Source organism: Vigna umbellata, chromosome 5, assembly GCF_029865625.1.
Source record: "Vigna umbellata cultivar VRB3 chromosome 5, Vumbellata_1.0, whole genome shotgun sequence".
In the NCBI taxonomy this organism is placed as follows: domain Eukaryota; kingdom Viridiplantae; phylum Streptophyta; class Magnoliopsida; order Fabales; family Fabaceae; genus Vigna; species Vigna umbellata.
Genome location: NC_142169.1, coordinates 71,013,800 through 71,027,695, shown reverse-complemented (window position 1 = coordinate 71,027,695; position 13,896 = coordinate 71,013,800). Strand labels below are relative to the sequence as shown.

The window sequence follows — 13,896 nt, the reverse complement described above, 5'->3', positions numbered from 1 at the left end:
TGAATAACCATGCATAAAAAAGTACAAAAAATGCCATCAGTACGAATTCTTAAATTGTTTAACCATACTGGATGATTTGTAGAGGTATTATAAAAATACTTTTGTGCATGCATCATGATTCACATCTAAACTTTTCATCAATGCAGAAAATTGGACCAAATCACACCACAACCAACACACTCCCTCACAAACACAAAGAAGACACATTTCCCCTGCATCAAAGAACCCGCTGGAGTTTAACAGAATAACTAATAACCTGGCTATCCTCTCCCTGCACTCACAGTTCAAATCCAATACCACATACCAACTCACTATGCACTCCTCGTTCTCCACTACCTAGTTCTCTCTCTAACTTCTTAAAGCAATATCTTTCTGTGCTCACAACTCACTCCTCACCGTCCTTAAATAAAACCCCTTCTGAACCTCAAATAGAACCCTAATGGTTGACCTCACGATACTCACTGGTTCCCTCTCCAAAACTTGACACATGAAACCAGCCACAGCCTGCAGGGTTAGAGGATCAACATAGATTGTTTGTTCATCCAACGTTTTCATCAACAATCCCTTCATCCCATAAAGAAACAGGCAAGAATTACCACTTTGAGCTCCATCGAGATTATGAGTTTCATGGCAGGGATCATCAGCAAGCGGCGGGGGAGATTTCGGCGTAGTTGAAGTGGCGGATTGGTTTGGCAGCGAGAGGTTTGTGCTTCTTAAAGTGAGGGTCGCAGGTGGCGATTATGGACTGGTCAGAGAGGTAACAACCCATGAGAGTGAGAATTGAAATGGGTTTGGAGAAACGAGAGAGAAAGAGAAATTGAAGAAAAAGAGGTGACAGTGAAAAAGACTCACTCAATGGAAGGTGACGAGGGAGAAGGAGAGGGAGAGAGAAAAGCTGAGAAAAACTCAATGTCAGAAAAAAAAAATCGTACAATTTCACAGTGAGTCACCTCGACCTTTTTTTAACGCCGTTGGGTTTTGAGGACTAAAATCAAAATTTCCTTAAGAAGGAGAACTAAAATGTACCTTAGTTTAAAAGAGAAACTAAACCCAAAATCGCTTCATAGTTTTGGGAGTAAAAACATATTTAACCTATATAATTAATTATTTTTAATGTAGTCTTTATCTGTATAAATAAAATATTATAAAAATATAATATAAGAATAAATGATATAAAATAAATCTACCTTGATATATTAAAAACTTTGTTTAATAATTTTTTGAGAATAAATTATCTATCACTGTTTTATTAATTTGCATACGTAAAAACAGTGGTTGGAAAAAAAGGAAAGTTGTTAAAAAAACTTTTTCCAAAATAAATGTTCTTTCTCAATTCATGCCACTTTTTTTCTCTGCTTTGTTTCCTCGTGTTTTTACATACCTCAACTACTTATGTTCAGCCACGTTGAAGACTAAATAGAAACAATTTTATGTAAACTAATCACATTAAATCACGCGAATAAGATAATGTTGATGACTCGTTGTTTTCGTTGGCACAATCAACTAGCCATTGCTGTGGATTTTAAAGATCAAACTGGAGAACAACAATCCATGCAGCAAAATCTCCAAAATGTTCACGCTGCCACAATCCTGATTCCTTTTGCCTTTTCAAAGCTCCAAGAACATTATGCATCGTTTCCAATTGAAGATGGTTTTCTTGTGAGACACCACACCAACGCTGAGGGAATTATAAGTTGTAGCTGCCATCAGTTCGAGTTCTCTGGTATTCTTTGTCAGCATTCTCTTAAGAGTTCTTTCAACAGGAAATTGCTTTCAGATCCCAGATACCTTCAAAATATGAATTTACATGCAAGAGGTCTGCAGTACGTTAATTTTTTGAAAAAAGATGGCATTTTTAGAAGACTAGAAGTAGGACTGGGTTGATTAATCACAAAGAAATTTTGGTTTAATATCAAAAATGACATGCACCATGTAGGAACCTTACATTATTTATGCCACGAGAGATAGCTTTCATAAGAAATCTGTGGCTACGCAACAGTAAGCCATGGGTTACAAAAGTTATTTGAGAATGCAGAGGAAAAGCCATAGAAAGTTGAGATCCTATTCGTTTCCTACACAATGCTGTACATTTGAAATTGTCTATCTACATTAACAATTCTATATATGATCAATGTTTCAGCCTGATCTAACTGTAATCCAATTCCCCGATGAGCCCAAGGCACTGTCTTCTGCTTTACACACAGCTATTCCTTTGGAGTAATCAGTGTAAGATGCAAGTGTGTTTGTGAGAGAGAAATCATGTACATCACAAGAGTCCCTGAAATCGTGAACCTCCAAGACGCTTGCCGGAGAGGAAGCATGTTGTTTTTGTTGTTGATGTTGAGAAGGTGGTGTTGATGTAACAAAGGGATGAGAAAGTAACTGCTGAGGCGTAGACCTCTTACGGGGATCTCTCTGCAAGCACATGCTCAAGAAATCCAAACCCTCCTTGGAGAAATGGGGTGGAAACTGAGGAATAGCATCACCATGGGCAATCCAGAGCACATCACTGACGTGATTTGAAACCTGATGAGCCCAAGGAGGACTGCCAGTAGCCATCTCAATAACTGTGCATCCCAAGGACCATATATCTGCAGACAAATCAACAGACTCGTTCCTCAGCACTTCAGGAGCCATCCACAGAGGGGTCCCACCAAATGACTTTCCCAACTCATTTGCCCTTCTGGCACATCCAAAATCTGCCAGCTTCACGTTGCCATGTGGGTCCAAAAGCACGTTCTTGCACTTGAGATCGCAGTGTACAATACCATGAAGGTGAAGATGGTTCAGGCCGTGAAGAATTTCCCTGGTATACACACGAACCACCTCTTCATCCAATGACCCACCGAATTTGTGAGCCACGTCTGCCAAACTACCTCCTGACATATACTCCATAAAAACATTCACCTTGCCCTGCTCCTCCTCCTCTGTCCCTAAACATTGGACAATGTACGGTGAAGAATTAAATATTTTCAGGATTTTTACCTCTTCATCCAAAGCCTCACGTCCAGCCCTCGAATGTGATGATTTTACAACAAAAAGGGCACCCGTTGATTTGTTCATCGCCAAATGCACAGTGCCGAAAGATCCACATCCAACCAGTTTCCCCTTCACCCATTTATTGGGTTTAGGCCACGCCCACTGGTGGACGCCACGCATACCGTCTCTTCTTCTAGTTACCGCCATCGCCACCTTCTTCAAGTATTATTTACAAAAATTCAATCCAAAAACCTATGCACATGCACATTCCGTGGGCAGACGAAAAGTTAAAGCATGCAATGCATTATTATATGTTCTTCTTCACCCCGGGAAGCATTGCTTCTTCTTTCTTTCAAGTGATTTCAAAGTTGTTGATAAGGTAGAGCGGTTTCCGAGAAATCGGAAAACCGCCCTCTAGAGGGAACCCCTTCCTTTGTTTGCAGTGAGTGAGAATGCTCAAAAAAATCAAAGCTTTGGAAGAAGTTGAATTTGCAGTTGAGATTGTTGAATATACGACCAGGGACTCACGCCCGCACAGAGAAACCAAACCAATAAACTCTAACTTATAAAACCCACCGTTTTCGCCCGTTTCCGGTTAACGGTTGGCTCTCCTTAATTTTTGCACCTCTGTCTGTTTGTTCGTTTCCATATGATGATAAAAAAAAAGTAATATACAGATAACAATGTATTTTGTATTAACTTGCATTCTATCTTCTTGCAAAGGACACCATAATACATAAATTCATTACAAATGTACCATTCAAATGGAGATGTTCCTATTTAGCAATTTCTCAAATTAAGAAAACAAGGATCTTTGACTTTCTCGCTTCATTTATCGCCACACATGGTTCAAGATTTCCACGTGTAATGTACAGTTGGTGTTGGATTTTGTATAATTTCGCTGTTGTAACCAAATTATGAACTTATATGAAATACTTACATTCTAAAGTCTTATAATGTTACTTCTAAAAATTATTTGAAATTGTTTCTTTCAGAAAATACATTTAAGTACAATATATCACTTTATTTTAATTAAACGATAAATATATCACAAAAACAGTAGATGCAAACATTAAGATTTTAAACTTTACAATCTACTGTATTTTTAATCCATTAAAATCAATTAAAATGTAGATGAATAAGAAAAAGGATGCTACTTTTTATTTTTATTGGAATATTGTTTTCAAACACATTATAGTGCTAGGGGGTGCTTTGAGGTGGAGGGAGATTAGGAGGGTGATTTGGTATGAACACGGGAGGTTGACAATTTAATTAATTAAGTGAATTTTTTTTGATAAAATCTTTCAAAAAAAAGTATTTAAAAAACACAAAAATCACATTTATCTGTTATTGTCGTATTTGCTACCTATAATGTGATAAATCCATTGTTGTTTTATAATCGAGTACCATATTATACAATTGAAAACGATACAAGAAAATATTTTAATAAAGTTAGAATAATTGCATTGAATCGAAATTTAACGAAATATACCATATATCTAATACGAAACCTATGAAAGTATCTTGATATTGAAAAAGAAAAACATATATCTTATACGAAAAGAAGTTATTATAAAAACTATATTTTTATCTTGTCCACAGAAAGGTTTAGAAGAAAATACTAACTTAGCCCATATCTTATACTATATTTTGTCATATACTAGAATTGTCCATTGATATTAGAAGGGTCAAATTTGAAATATAAAAGATAGAAAATGGAATGAGAAAAATGTTTAAATTATAATTTTTGATAAATTGTTTAAAAAAATTTTATTGGTAAAAGGTTTCTTAAAATTGTTCCTAAAAATTATTAAATGGTTGGATTATTTTGATTTTCTATTTCTTACAACAGTAAAAGGCACAGACAAAGATCCATTTACGTTTTTGAAAAGGAAAACGATACTTAGACAACAAATTTTGACAACATTTGGACACAGGACGCGTGTCTAAATGTTACTGGTGCACGTGGAATTTTTTTTTAAAATCGAAGAATGATGTGGCAATGGCAGAATTGGGGCAGATTCAAATTTTTAGGGTTGTTTCGAAAATTTCAGATTCAAATGTTTTGAGAGAGAGAAAACGGAGAACATTTGATGGAGCACCTTCTCTCCTTCTTTCCTTCGAACCAGCCACCACAGCTCTCGCCAGATACGCCAAGCCAGTAGACGTTGCCGTTTTCGCTCCATCCAGTGCCGCCGGTGTCCGTCGTCTTCCACCCAGCCACGCAGTTCGGTTTGCGGGTCGCCGCATTGCCGGTGTTGGCAGACGAACCGAAGACGACATCGTCTTCCCTCCGGCCAACCAACCAAGTTTGCGTTTTGAGTATCGATTCCTCCCACCCGCTTCCTTCCCTGTGTCGGACCCTTGCGGTGGTCGCCGGACTGCCGTCGGAGCGTCGCCGGACCAAAAATAGTCCCACTTGGTCCGTTCCCTTCCCTTGATGATATTTTATGGACTTGCAAATCTCTTTTGCCAGTAAACCAACTTCCTTAAATTCTACTGATTCATTGGATGGTAGAAATACATAAATTTGTTGCAATATATGCTGTCTTTTTGGACGAAGAGTTCTCTGCCTGATTTCTAATGTCGCCGGCAGTTCCCAGGAGTTTCCAAGGCCGCCACTGGCCGCAGCGTCAGATCTTGCTCCCACTCTGCTGTTGATGGTGATTTGGGAATGAGTTGTGTCGTTTCTGTATTTCTTGCAGGTTTGGTATGGTTCACGGTGGTCGGAGGTGAACGTTGAGGGTGGAGAGGATAATGATGAAGGGTGTTGAGATGGGGAATTTGGAGTGAAAAGGAAGTGTGGTTGATGGGTGGAGTTGAACTGGAAATTGAATTGGATGTTGACGAGTGAAAGGGAAATGCTGAGATTAGGAGGGTGGGTGTTTAGATTTTCAAGTTTTGATGTTGGGGAGATGAAGTGGAAGTTGGGTGGAAGGATGGTGATTGAAGATTGTGTGGTGGCCGTGAGTTTAGGATGTTGAAGATGGTGTGAAGGATGATGAATTCCAGTAGTCGTGGGTGTATTTGGGTTGTTGGGAATGGATGAAGAAAGGTGGCCGTGAGGTGTGTTGGTAGTGTTGATGGGGCACGGGTATTGGAGATGGAGAAGAAAGGGGTGAAGATTCATGAGCTGCTGGAGGTTGGCCTGCAACCATTAAATTGGTAGAAGGAATGTGAGTGTCGGCAGCTCTGATTGGTGGAATGTGAGTGTCGGTAGCTGTGGTTGGAGGGTTGCAGAAATTATTGGGTTGGTGAAGTGGGGAAAGGTAGAACTGGGGAAGGTAAAAGTGGACCCTTCGAAGATTTTGGAAGATTGTGGAAATGGGAAAATCTGGACGAGCGGCAGTGGAGAACGATGAGGACGAACAGTATAAGGGGAGTGTCTTGGACGAGCGGCAGTAATGATGAGAGCAATTGAATGATTAACGAACGCTCATTAGAGAACGAACGTCCATAGAGAACGAGCGCTCAATAGAGAACGAATGTACACTAAAAACAAACATCAAGACCGAACGTGGATGAAAATGACCGAACGTGGATGAAAATGGTCAATACCAAGGTTCATCTCCAAGGACGAGCGCTCTGTTTTTTTTTTATTTTTATTTTTATTTTTATATTTGTTTTTTTTCTTTTTACATATATATTATTTTATTTTTATTTTTGTCTTTTTATGGGAAAATGCAATAAACTAAATTTATTTGTCAATCCGGACGAAATTAAGTGTTGACACACATAATTCAAACAAGTTCATGCATTAATAGAAAAATTACATAGAAGTTCAGAAATTTACTCTCAACCCCAGTGAAATGGAGTTTTAGCTACACATATACATCATAGAAAAGAGAAATGATGGATTGGATGGTGGAAATTGGTGATTTTCCACCATGGAAGCCCTTGGAGCAGCTGCTGCAGCGTCTCCCCTGGTCTCCTCTCCGTCCAAATCTGCTTCCCGTGAATTCTGGATCTGGTTTTAAAAGAGAAGCTCCAATAATTGAGTCACGGGTTCTTTCTGGACGAGCGTCCAATTTCGGGACGAGCGTCCAATTTTGGGACGAGCCTCCACTTTCGGGACGAACGTGCTTCTCTGCTGGACGAATGTGGACGAGCGTCCTCTGCTGGACAACAAGCGTCTGGACGAATTCCCCAGTTCTACCTTTCCCCACTTCACCAACCCAATAATTTCTGCAACCCTCCAACCACAGCTACCGACACTCACATTCCACCCATCAGAGCTGCCGACACTCACATTCCTTCTACCAATTTAATGGTTGCAGGCCAACCTCCAGCAGCTCATGAATCTTCACCCCTTTCTTCTCCATCTCCAATACCCGTGCCCCATCAACACTACCAACACACCTCACGGCCACCTTTCTTCATCCATTCCCAACAACCCAAATACACCCACGACTACTGGAATTCATCATCCTTCACACCATCTTCAACATCCTAAACTCACGGCCACCACACAATCTTCAATCACCATCCTTCCACCCAACTTCCACTTCATCTCCCCAACATCAAAACTTGAAAATCTAAACACCCACCCTCCTAATCTCAGCATTTCCCTTTCACTCGTCAACATCCAATTCAATTTCCAGTTCAACTCCACCCATCAACCACACTTCCTTTTCACTCCAAATTCCCCATCTCAACACCCTTCATCATTATCCTCTCCACCCTCAACGTTCACCTCCGACCACCGTGAACCATACCAAACCTGCAAGAAATACAGAAACGACACAACTCATTCCCAAATCACCATCAACAGCAGAGTGGGAGCAAGATCTGACGCTGCGGCCAGTGGCGGCCTTGGAAACTCCTGGGAACTGCCGGCGACATTAGAAATCAGGCAGAGAACTCTTCGTCCAAAAAGACAGCATATATTGCAACAAATTTATGTATTTCTACCATCCAATGAATCAGTAGAATTTAAGGAAGTTGGTTTACTGGCAAAAGAGATTTGCAAGTCCATAAAATATCATCAAGGGAAGGGAACGGACCAAGTGGGACTATTTTTGGTCCGGCGACGCTCCGACGGCAGTCCGGCGACCACCGCAAGGGTCCGACACAGGGAAGGAAGCGGGTGGGAGGAATCGATACTCAAAACGCAAACTTGGTTGGTTGGCCGGAGGGAAGACGATGTCGTCTTCGGTTCGTCTGCCAACACCGGCAATGCGGCGACCCGCAAACCGAACTGCGTGGCTGGGTGGAAGACGACGGACACCGGCGGCACTGGATGGAGCGAAAACGGCAACGTCTACTGGCTTGGCGTATCTGGCGAGAGCTGTGGTGGCTGGTTCGAAGGAAAGAAGGAGAGAAGGTGCTCCATCAAATGTTCTCCGTTTTCTCTCTCTCAAAACATTTGAATCTGAAATTTTCGAAACAACCCTAAAAATTTGAATCCGCCCCAATTCTGCCATTGCCACATCATTCTTCGATTTTAAAAAAAAATTCCACGTGCACCAGTAACATTTAGACACGCGTCCTGTGTCCAAATGTTGTCAAAATTTGTTGTCTAACTATCGTTTTCCTTTTGAAAATTGTAAATATGATTTGATTAATACAATGAACTGTTTTCGAAGGCGGTGTTTAAAAGAAGGGGTGGTTTAACAAAGGGTATATAGTTGTAAAAGAAGATAAGGGTGAAAGAAAACCGTAGGTTGGACTGAAACCCTAACTCCACTCGACTGTGCCCAACTTGATCGCCGCCGCCTCCTCCGCCGCCTCCGCCGCCTCTGAATCAGGTTCGAAGGTTTTCCGATGCTTTCCGTATTCTGTCTTGTCCTTCTCCCTTCTCAGTTTCATCTATTCCTTCCATTTTTTTCGATTACAATTGTTTTGCCCATTTTACCACTTCCGTCATTTACCGTTCTATTCTTCCGTGATCTGCTGCAATCTGCTGCACCGCCCTCCCCGTTTTCGTCTGACCCATCCTCTTTCCTTTATTTAATTTTCATCGGTTCAAGAAATCAAGATATTTAGATAGATAGATAGATTGGTGGTCATATCGGTGATCCCACTAATTATGTGATTGCATTTCTATTCGCCACCCTTGTTTCTTGTTTTCTTGCTACTTCTTTAGTGCTTTCCTGCACCTTTGTATATAATATATTGGATTTCTTTCTTTATTCATGAAACCTTTATTTTTACATCAATTCTGTAATTTTAATTTTGCATGCCTTCAATTTAGCTTCCTTCTCCTCATTTCTACTCTTCAGATCACACCCCATGTAATGATTTTATCACTTCCTGGTTCCTTTATACTTTGACAACTGGTTGCCCAAAATGGATGTGTAGATATAGACAATTCTTGCGTCTAATAGAACGAATTGTAATTTAAAAAGATGAAACACGACGTGTCTAATTAACTCATGTTGCTCGTTAGAGAAATAGATTTAGAACTATCGATGGAATATCTTGTAATCTGTATTCAAGAAAGTACTCGTTAGAGAAATAGATTGAAATATGACATTTTAAATTTTATGTGCAGAGCCTATATTAAGGTCATTTTAACATATATGTTCGCATTTACTATTGACTAACTCAGTTAACAGTTTTTTATTTGGGAAAGGGCATAGCAGTAACGATGTATGGTTAGTTGACTTAAATTAAGATGTTTTCTGCTTGTTTCAGTCTTCTACAATGGGAAGGAAAAAGCCAGAGGATGCTGGCCCATCTGCGAAGACCAAGACAACTAAAGATGCTCCCAAGAAGGAAAAATTTTCTGTCTCTGCTATGCTGGCCAGTATGGATGAAAAGCCTGACAAACCCAAAAAGGTCTCTTCTACCTCCAGTAAGCCGAAGCCAAAATCTGCTCCAAAAGCTTCTGCATACACCGATGGTATTGATCTTCCGCCTTCTGATGATGAAGATGATGATCTCCTAGAACAGGAGGAGGAGAAAAATAATGCATCCAAACGTGGAAGTCAGCAACAAAGGCCTGATTTAAAGCCACTTGATGTGCCTATTGCTGATAAAGAGTTGAAAAAGCGTGAAAAGAAGGATCTTTTAGCAGCACATGCTGCTGAGCAGGCAAAGAGGGAGGCTCTTAAGGATGATCATGATGCATTCACTGTGGTTATTGGAAGCCGAGCTTCGGTGCTTGATGGAGACGATGATGCTGACGCTAATGTGAAAGATATAACAATAGAAAATTTCTCTGTTTCTGCTCGTGGTAAAGAACTTTTGAAGAATGCATCAGTGAAGATATCTCATGGAAAGAGGTATGGTTTGGTTGGACCCAATGGAATGGGCAAGTCCACACTGCTGAAACTTCTTGCCTGGAGGAAGATACCAGTACCTAAGAATATTGATGTCCTTCTGGTTGAGCAGGAGGTAGTTGGTGATGACAAGACAGCTCTTGAAGCCGTTGTTTCAGCTAATGAAGAACTAGTTAAAATTCGGCAAGAGGTTGCCTCTCTTCAGAATGCAGCTTCTGCTGAAGAAAGTGTTGACAAAGATGATGATGTAGAAGATGATACAGGAGAAAAGCTAGCAGAGCTATATGAAAAACTGCAGTTGATGGGATCTGATGCTGCTGAAGCTCAGGCATCAAAGATATTAGCCGGTTTAGGTTTTACAAAGAATATGCAAGGCCGCCCTACAAAATCCTTCAGTGGTGGCTGGAGAATGAGAATTTCTTTAGCTCGAGCACTTTTTGTTCAACCAACGCTATTATTACTTGATGAACCCACGAATCATCTCGACCTGAGGGCTGTTCTCTGGTTGGAAGAGTATTTGTGCCGTTGGAAGAAAACTTTGGTAGTTGTCTCACATGATAGAGATTTTCTCAATACAGTATGTACTGAGATTATTCATCTCCATGATTTGAAACTTCATTTCTATCGTGGCAATTTTGATGATTTTGAGAGTGGATATGAACAGCGTCGTAAAGAGATGAATAAGAAGTATGAGATTTATGACAAGCAGTTGAAAGCAGCTAAAAGGAGTGGAAACCGAGCCCAGCAAGAAAAGGTTAAGGATCGAGCTAAGTTTGCAGCAGCTAAGGAAGCATCTAAAAGCAAAGGCAAGGGGAAGGTTGATGAGGATGATGCCCCATCGGAGGTTCCACAGAAGTGGAGGGATTACAGTGTGGAATTCCACTTTCCTGAACCCACTGAGCTTACACCCCCACTTTTACAGCTCATTGAGGTCAGCTTTAGCTACCCAAACCGAGAGGATTTTAGGCTATCAAATGTTGATGTTGGCATTGATATGGGGACTCGTGTTGCCATTGTTGGGCCTAATGGAGCTGGAAAATCCACGTTGTTGAATCTTCTAGCTGGTGATTTGGTTGCTTCTGAGGGTGAAGTACGAAGAAGTCAGAAGTTGAGGATAGGAAGATACTCCCAACACTTTGTGGACCTTCTAACAATGGATGAAACAGCTGTGCAGTATCTTCTGCGTCTCCATCCTGATCAGGAGGGACTTAGCAAGCAGGAGGCTGTTCGTGCAAAACTTGGTAAGTTTGGGTTACCAAGTCATAACCATCTTACTCCTATTGCCAAACTATCAGGAGGGCAGAAAGCTCGAGTTGTCTTCACTTCTATTTCCATGTCAAAACCACACATTTTATTGTTAGATGAACCAACCAATCATCTGGACATGCAAAGTATTGATGCATTGGCAGATGCACTGGATGAATTCACTGGTGGAGTTGTTCTTGTCAGTCATGATTCAAGATTGATATCACGTGTGTGTGATGATGAAGAAAGGAGTCAAATTTGGGTTGTCGAGGATGGGACTGTCAAAACTTTCCCCGGAACATTTGAGGATTACAAGGAGGATTTGATGAGAGAGATTAAAGCTGAAGTTGATGACTGAACTTGCTTATTATTAAAACAGTTTATTTTTATGACCCCATATTTTTATATTGTTGTCTTCCTATATTTTTCTGATAAAGACGACGTTCCTCCTGCTGAGGCCGGATTTTGTCTCCCTTTTCATGTATTTAGCAACTGAGTGTAATTTTAGGTTGCGATGAATGCTATTAATGCTGTTGGTGAAACTCGTGGGTCTTGGGTTACAAAAGTTCATGATATAGCGACGTGTAATTCAATCTGTTATGACTAAATAAACATTCATTGTTTTCAAAAATTTTCCTGTTATCTTTAATGGTTCGATATTTTGAGGTGCAATACGTATCAACCGACGGACATTAATATAACCCACAAGGAAGCAAAAATATAAACCGAGGCTCGGTGATCTTCAACTTAATCAAACGTATCCACTTATATGCTGAAAGAAAATAAAACTCTGAGGAGTGATACTAATTTTAAGGCAGGTTGCACTCTTATACCCAACAAATCATTTTATATTCTACTTACATTAGTGGAGAGGAAAAACTGTAATTTCTAGAGTTTGTATTGAGAAAGATATGTAAGTTTATTTTAGTTTTTTGGAAATGGAAGGTGGGATTAGACATAAGGGTTTGGACACGTAGGGTTTTTTATTGATTCAAGTTGAATTATGTAAGTAGTTAGTAATTTAATTTGCAAATCAATGTTGTAGGTGATGAAATCTAATAGCAGATGATTTGGCTCTATATGGATGATCATTGGTTTGGAATTGTGCAGTGAGTCGTCTTCACAATTAGCATCAAAAGTTTGTGAATGTTGAGAATGATTGTTGTTATTAAAGGCATAGGTTTTATTTTGGAGACGTAGAAATTGAACGGTAAGTAAAAGAATGCATTGGTTTTATTGATGGTTTTTAATTTTTATTACAAACTAATTACATTGTAACTACTTTGATACGAAATAAATATCCAACTAAGATTTTTAATGTCTCGAATACCGGTCAATAATAATGTCATAAATCACCTCAACATTTCTTTGCTTCCTTTTCAACAACAAAAAGCTAGTTAAGAGTATTGGTTAGTAGAATTTCTACCCATTACAACTAATAATTTATCACCATAAAATATCTTTAGATGACAACTCTCAACTCAAATGAAGGACATGCAACCAGTCAATAACTCCTCTTACAAACTTCTAAACATATGTAAAAACACTCAAATCTTGGTGTCAAAGTCGATTGGGATTGATCACCTTAATCTTAAATGTTCCAACCTTAACTCTAAGAAATTAAGAAACATAGTCATATAGTAAAAAAATTGACGTTGTCCATCTCCCACCATACAGTCCATTGCAAGTTCCTTTGTTTTGCCAATCCTCTAAGGTATTATGCCAATATTGTATAAATTTGTCAATTAATATTTGTGTAATTCAGTCTACACTTACATATTTGTTACCAAATACCTTTTAACTTTTATGACGGCCAACAAGTATCTTAATCCTAAACGTATGACTGTCTTCAACCTTGTTTACCATAATTAAAAAATCACACTTTCTTTTACAGACAGTTATTATCTTCATTGTTCTTCACAAATTTAACTGTTTTACCATTTAGAACATTATGCTCCATTAGTGTATGTATAAAATCATTTAAAATGGCCTTTTACAATCTTTATAAAATTTCCTAAATCCAATTAAAAAACTAATTTTAGCAATTACATTACTGTTTCAACTAATTTATTTTTCACATGATAATTTTAACTGTACAGATGTCTTAAACAAGTCGGAGACTTGTCATAAAAAAAATACTAACAACTTGATCTCGAGGACTAAATCCATTAGTTTCAAAAAGAGAAGGACCTAGGTAAAATAAAGTTTGAAAAGAAAACTAAAACAAAAAAAAGTTTAATAATTTAATGACTAAAATTAAACCTAGTAATCGAATCCTTTAAATAGGGAAATTTTATGTAACTAAGAAAAAAAAGGTGTTCTGTAAAGGATCATTACTAGGAACTAGGGAAGGGAATGGAAAGATGGCACATCTGAGGGTGAGGAGAATGAGATTCGGCGCGTGAGTGTAAGGAGCATAGGCTATTTAATCGTCAAATCTCTCGTCGAC

The 13,896-nt window shown here is 39.2% G+C and overlaps 2 protein-coding genes across 2 annotated transcripts; one reads left to right on the top strand and one right to left on the bottom strand.

Moving 5' to 3' along the window:
* Positions 1–1,901: 1,901 nt before the first annotated feature.
* On the bottom strand, positions 1,902–3,566 carry LOC124843545 (mitogen-activated protein kinase kinase kinase NPK1-like). The gene has a single exon (XM_047320314.2). It carries the CDS (start codon positions 3,184–3,186, stop codon positions 2,137–2,139), a length of 1,050 nt encoding a protein of 349 aa, XP_047176270.1. The 5' UTR covers positions 3,187–3,566; the 3' UTR covers positions 1,902–2,136.
* A 5,001-nt stretch (positions 3,567–8,567) lies between these two features.
* Positions 8,568–12,078, top strand: ABCF4 (general control non-repressible 4). Its single transcript, XM_047320301.2, has 2 exons — positions 8,568–8,726; positions 9,616–12,078. Exon 2 carries the CDS (start codon positions 9,625–9,627, stop codon positions 11,803–11,805), a length of 2,181 nt encoding a protein of 726 aa, XP_047176257.1. The 5' UTR covers positions 8,568–8,726; positions 9,616–9,624; the 3' UTR covers positions 11,806–12,078.
* Positions 12,079–13,896: the final 1,818 nt, after the last annotated feature.